General features: G+C 32.8%; 1 protein-coding gene and 1 long non-coding RNA gene across 2 annotated transcripts; one reads left to right on the forward strand and one right to left on the reverse strand.

The window, feature by feature from the left end:
• Positions 1-856: 856 nt before the first annotated feature.
• LOC124915952 (ran-binding protein 1 homolog a-like) lies at positions 857-4,557 on the forward strand. The gene is made up of 4 exons (XM_047456695.1): positions 857-1,073; positions 1,204-1,346; positions 1,435-1,560; positions 3,915-4,557. Exons 1-4 carry the CDS (start codon positions 925-927, stop codon positions 4,148-4,150), a joined length of 654 nt encoding a protein of 217 aa, XP_047312651.1. The 5' UTR covers positions 857-924; the 3' UTR covers positions 4,151-4,557.
• Positions 4,558-5,900: 1,343 nt separating this feature from the next.
• LOC124921930 lies at positions 5,901-6,430 on the reverse strand. Its single transcript, XR_007097728.1, has 2 exons — positions 6,268-6,430; positions 5,901-6,185 (listed from the first exon to the last, which is right to left on the reverse strand). It is a non-coding gene; the product is annotated as an uncharacterized LOC124921930 (long non-coding RNA).
• Positions 6,431-6,656: the final 226 nt, after the last annotated feature.

A 6,656-nucleotide genomic window follows, 5' to 3' on the forward strand; every position in this document is an offset into this window, starting at 1 on the left:
GAAAAAAATTGTAGTCTTTTAGTTCGCGAAATTAATAAATCTAGGGTATCGATTTGTAGACGATTTTCGCTGGAGAGAGTTGAGAGGAAGACGAATCGAAAACAACCAACGAAAGAATTTTGATATAATCTATATATATAATGATGCTTAATTTTTAAAGTGTCCGGATTACCGGGTCGAGAGTTGTGGTTAATTTGGATATATGTGAGAGTAAATGGATACTTTGGTCGGATTGTGGGTTGACCCGCCCATAAACTTAAAACGGTTAAAAATAAAATTAAAAATGGTATAAGTGTGGTTCGAACTTGCAACCTAACAAATTAAATACAACATTTTAACCAACTAGGCTAATAACACTTTATATTTTAAATTCAACCCAAAATCTAATAAACGCGTGACCTTTTAACAATATAAGTTCAACTTTTTAACTAAGTAATCTATATATATTTAACGATGCTTAATTTTTAAAGTGTCCGGATTGTCGGGTCGAGAGCTGTGGTTAATTTGGATATATATGAGAGTAAATGGATACTTGGGTCGGATCGTGGGTTGACCCGTCCATAAAAATTTTACGGTAATATTTTTTTCACGATTTTTATATTATTTCTCATGCAAATGCACGGGATACATGCTAGTTTTTTTAATTTCTCTTTTAGACAGACCTCAACGAATTCGTGGTTTTAATTTCGTTACATTCATGCAACTATAGTATATCATAAAATAAATTGGTGTTAGAAAAAATTAGAGAGTAAATTACCTAAGAAGACTAGTTAAATAAGAAATGTGTGAAGTGCAGGTAAAATTGAAGTCAATAGAAATAAATATCTATAACAAAGATATCAGTTACCGCTCTCATTATTCATCTTTGTTCTCTCTCTCAAGTTGTCTTTGTACGCGCCGCTCCTATCGCTTTCTCCTAGATCCATGGCTAGCAAAGATACCGAGCACAGAGAGGAGGAGGAAGTAGTCGCCGGAGAAGACGAGGATACAGGGGCACATATTGCTCCGATAGTAAAGCTTGAGGAAGTTGCCGTCGCCACGGGCGAAGAAGACGAAGATGCCATCCTCGATCTGTATGTTCTCTCTTTCACTATGATTTTCTTCTGGTCTATTCCCTTATAGGTTTGATCGATCCGTTGGAGTGCTAGGGTTTTATGCTTTTAATTTTCCTGATCTGATCCGATCTATTTAATGATGTTGCAGAAAATCTAAGCTCTATCGATTTGACACTCAGTGGAAGGAAAGAGGTACTGGAACTGTTAAACTATTGAAGCATCGACAGACTGGAAAAGTTCGTCTTGTTATGCGGCAGTCTAAGACTCTCAAGATCTGCGCTAACCATTACGGTAGGTATTTGATTATTTCGCCAGTTTCTTTATCTGAATCTCGTTTATTTTTGTTTTTCATCCATTGATGATTCCTATTATTTTGTAGTTCTTCCTACGATGTCCGTTCAGGAACACGCTGGGAATGATAAATCTTGTGTATGGCATGCGGCTGATTATGCGGATGGTGAAGTGAAAGATGAAATGTTTTGTATCAGATTTGCATCTGTTGAAAGTAAGTGTCTCATTTTAACTATTGATTTCATTTACTTAAATCCTTTATGCTTGCGTTTTAAGATATAACTTGTTCAATGAAAACATCAATCAACCACATGTATGAAAAAGAATAGAGAAACTATAAATAACAAAATTTGGTGATGCCCCTGATTGAAGACCTATTGGAATGTTTATGCATTCTCATAATCCTTCCTAATGGATAGTTATGTCTCTTTTAATTTGAGTAAATTTTGCATTGTGAGGAGAACAATGGGAACAAAGTATCCTTTCATATGAGTAAAAATGGGATGATATGTCTTGAACAATTGAGCTTTTGGGTAACACACTCATATCTACCTTATATAAATATATGTTTTATTGATCCTTGATTAGCTCTGTTCATTATTTGTGCAATTTTTGTTACAGCTTTTCAGCAACTGTCTAAGATATAGTAAGAATTGATTCGGTGCACTTTTATTCTGTTCTAGTTTGATTTAATATTAAACTTGTAGACATATCAACAAACATCTGTAGGATTCGGATTTTTTGTTTGAGTTAAAGCTATCTGATTTATCTCATCCCTTATATGAGAATTTGAATGGCCACTAAGCCCTTATTAGATGAGAAAGCTATGGAGAAATTTCATAGTTGAGACTTGAGATACTCTATCAACTTCATTATATTTCCTAATTGCATGATTCTGTACCTCTATTTACATAGTTGTCAATAGCGCCCGTAGCGCTAGCTATAGCGAATAGCGTAGCGTAGCGCCCACTTGTAGCTATAAGGGGCTATAGGCTACGCACTTTCAAATAGCGCCGCTTTTGTAGCTATAGCTCCTATAGCGCCAAAAGCTATTGCCCCTTGTAGCGACGCTTTTACAAAATTTATATTAATTATGACTTTTCATCTCCCAAAATTTTTAAATTTAAAATTTTTTTTTTTGACTCTTCCCCTTCTTTGCACTCTTCTTTTATTCTCTTATTATTTTTTCCTCTCTAGTCTTTTCCAATTATTTTCTCTCTTTCCTCTAATCTTATTTCTATATTTCTTCTCTAGCATTTTCTTATCCCTCCTTCTCTTCTTTCCTTTAGCCTTTTCTTATCCTTCATTCTCTTATTTTCTCTTCATCTACACATTTAAGAAGCTCGAAGGCAATCACATCTAAGTCAAGGGAGAAAAGACCAATAGGAACATTTTAACACATTTGATCTTTTAGATGAATTTGATTTTGATGAAAGAGTGAAGAAGAGAATGATACCAAGCATTATGCAATTTCAAATGAAGAAGATGATCTCGATCTTGATGAAGAAAATGATGACAATGAATTTTAGATTATGTTTTGAACTTTTTGTAGTTTAAGAATTAATGGTTTTTATGTTTTAAACTTTTAATTTTGTGATGTTTTTTATTTTTGATATTTACATGTTTTAGCGCTTTATTTTCAAATAGCCCTCGCTACGCTATTCGCTTTACGCTATAGCCATGAGAAGCTTTGGCGCTATTTAGCGCTATACGCTATTGACAACTATGTCTATTTATAGTTTATAGAGGTTGCCACCCATTCTAACAAACTAACAACCTGGGTAATAATGTTGTGAAAGAAGCCCTAGCCTTTGTCAAAGAAACTTCCTTCTATTTTTCAAGGGATTATTAACATTTCTATAACAACTTCTTACTGTTGATCTTTTTAAAAGAACTTAGCCATTTTCGCCACCTGTTTGGACTTTAGTTTGATATTGTGCTTTCAGATGTTAATAAATGGCAGCAGTTAGCTTCAAGAAATCTTGGGTGTAAAGAAATTTTTATTCCTCTTTTTATCTGACTCTCACGTCTATAGAAAATAAACGAACATATGATGAGTCAAAAAAACAAATATAATTTTGTGCATAACCCATTTGTTTATGCATAATGGGTTGAAGCTGATAAAATAGATGCTTAGAAACATGTATGTTTGTTGTTAAAGGTGGTCGGTCTCCTTATTGTGTGTAAATGATTAATATTGTGATTGTGATTGCCCGTCCATATACCCATTCTTAAGGATTCAATTATTTCTAAAATTAACTACTTCCTCGTTTCTAGGTTCATAAACACATGTTGCAAACGAAACACATGTACATAGTTGAAACAAACTTTGTTCTCTTTGTATTTGTAATCATCCATTCTTAATGTTAGTCCAATAATGCTATGGGAATGTTGTGCTAGACTTCTCTAGGCAATAATAAAAATAAAAATAAAAAATCCCTCACATTAAGGATTCAAATGATGAACAATGTATAGTAGATGCTATTGACGCTAGCCGCTCTCTCTTTCTATTTCTATGTACATATATTTATTAGAAATTTGATTATAATGTTTTAATTGTTCCACTAGACTGCAAAACCTTCCTGGAGAAAGTACAGGAGGTTGCTGAATCCCAACAAAAGAAAGAGGAGGTGAATGAAGATGCTTCGGCTGCTGCTGGTCTGCTTGAGAAATTGAGCGTAAAAGAAGAGAAGGATGAAGAAAAGTCCATTGAAAAAGAGGCAGAACCCGAGAAAGAGAAGGAGCTTACAAAAGTAAAAGAAGAAGTTAAGAAAGAGGAGGCAGTCACTACTACTGCGGATTGAGAAAAAGAAGCGAGTCGAAGTCTGTCCTGTCATATTATGAGGTATTCTGTGTCTCATCGGCCATCAATATTCCCTCCTTAGTAAAAGTGACAGGTTGAATTTATTTGATCTGCAAAGTGAAGGGTGGTCAGTCCAGTCCAGTTCGAATGTCATTTGATTGCATCAGCCGAGTCGAGTCAACTGCAAGAGAGTCTTGCAACAAGAGTTATATGTTTTTTTTTGCTTGAGTCAGTCAGTAAGGTCGATTTCTTCCTTTTCGAGTTTTTGGTGTCAAAAAAAGGAAAATGTGTCTTCTTTCCTTCTCTTCTTGTCTAGATGAACTGAAAAGTTGTTTTCTTGATTCTCAACTACTTTGCAGTATTATTATTATTATTATTATTAATCAGACTACAAGTGTTTTGGCGATTGCAAGCAAAGGGCTTTCTTAGATTATCATATATATATGTGTGCATATTTGTTCTCATTAGATCAAACAACACTTTCATTCATGTTTGCAGCAGAAAAAATCAAGCTTTTGTTTCATATGAAGAAAAAAATTGTTTGCTTATGGAAAATAATTATCTAATACATATTTTTACTTGATTATCTATCTATTACAAGGGATTGATAATTTTCATATAAATAAATTACATCAAATTAAGGGAATTTAAGAGAGAAAATCATCAAACTAAATTAAAGGAATTTAAGAAAGAAAATGATGTATCACTGAAAGAGAAATTTTGTTAATTTTCGATCGATTCAAATTTTATTATTTTTCGTCACTCAGATTGATAAAGTTCCCTGGAACCATGATATGCTATAGAATATTTATCCTCCTAACTTCATTAACTTTTTGTTTTCAAAAGAGATCCTAATCTAAATGGTGTCTCAAAATCAAAATGGTAATTGCAAATATTCAAGAAAGATAAATGATTTTACTGTCATACATAGTCATTTTGCAAAACTAACATTTTAAAGCTAGCATGATTTTCCTTTCCTCCTTGTTAGTTAATTGTGCAAAACAAACCAGAAGGAAATAACTTTCAAGCTACCATGAATTTGTAATTTTTAAGAAATCCTAAGTCAGATTTTACTATTTTAGGAACTACACTTTTGATAATAATTAGATTTAGAACAGCACCAAATTTATATCATATAATTTTTCAATGTTCATTGTCATTTTTAAAGAAAATAAATACCCAAATCTAGGAATACAAGTCTAAAAAGAAGGATTGATACATTGAAAAATAATAATTGGCTAATGAACAAAACTTAAGAATGCTATACTTCCAAGTTTTGTTCAAAATGAACTAATGAACAAATTAAAAATGCTACAAGTAGGAATAATTCAAAATCAATGGGTTCATAACTTCTTATGAAACAACCTGCTAAGCATTATACAACCCTTACAATTCAAATCCCCCTTAATCTACCCCAATATATTATACATATGGTCCATTAATTTATCATCCACACATTCAATAAACCATTCAAACCCAAATCACACATCAAGCAAAGCAAAGCAAAGCAAACCAAACCACATCAATCATCAAAAACCAAGCACTCTCTAATTATGTACAAGGAAACAGACATGTTCAATTGGTATAGAACCCATCTGTTCTTAACCACAAATCATCAAAATCATCTAAACACCACTTTCTAAACAGAATTTTAACATTCTCAAACTTGGCTATCACTTTACAGTATAGAAAACACGGATCCAGAATCACTATCATTGGCAACACATTCAACGAAAAGACTAGGAATTAAATTATGTCTCAATAAAACAGAGATTTGATTAACAGCAAAATAAACTGGTCTGACATAAATAGATATTGTTTCAAAACAAGAAAGAAATCAAAAGTCTTGCTCAAGTAATAAACGCAATAATCTATCTATTACTGACAGAGAAGGCGAGAGCGAGAGCGAAAGGATAGATGAAAAGAAATAAACGCTAAGATGGGTAGTTGAAGCCGATGATGGAAGAGAACTACTTGGATCGTTGTCTCATCTTTCGGCGCTTCCTCTTCAATCTCCTCATACGCTTCTTCTTCCACTGAAAATGAATTCAAAAGTCATTATACAGATAGAAATGAGGGATGAAACAGATACAGAAGTAATGATAGTAGTTATGTTACCTTAGCCCTCATGATGATGTTTCAGAGAGATCAAACTTGTATATTCTTCTTTGAAGTTTCGATTTCGATTAGAGAGGCGGATGAGAATTGATATTGAAGAAACCCTAGTTCTAGGTCGATTGCCTTTAATAGGAGGAGAACTAGGAACACAAATTTTGGGCCTTTCAATTATCAGGCATTTTACATTTAAATCCAATAAGGTCTCCGAAAAGAAGCCCACTCATTATATTATATTATAGGAATGCTAAAAATTAAATCTAAAAATATGTACTCATATAAATTTTATTTTATTTTCTCTAAAAAAATTAAAGTAGCCAAATCTTTAATAAGAGTAATAAGAGATAATTTTATTTTTATAATCATTAAATTCAGTTAGGAATTAGATATAG

Source organism: Impatiens glandulifera, chromosome 1 (assembly GCF_907164915.1).
Source record: "Impatiens glandulifera chromosome 1, dImpGla2.1, whole genome shotgun sequence".
Lineage (NCBI taxonomy): Eukaryota > Viridiplantae > Streptophyta > Magnoliopsida > Ericales > Balsaminaceae > Impatiens > Impatiens glandulifera.

Coding starts and splice junctions, on each gene's coding strand:
- LOC124915952 (XM_047456695.1), top strand. CDS start 925: ATGGCTAGCAAAGATACCGAGCACAGAGAGGAGGAGGAAGTAGTCGCC. Junction 1,074..1,203: donor GAAGATGCCATCCTCGATCT/GTATGTTCTCTC, acceptor ATGATGTTGCAG/AAAATCTAAGCTCTATCGAT. Junction 1,561..3,914: donor CAGATTTGCATCTGTTGAAA/GTAAGTGTCTCA, acceptor TTGTTCCACTAG/ACTGCAAAACCTTCCTGGAG.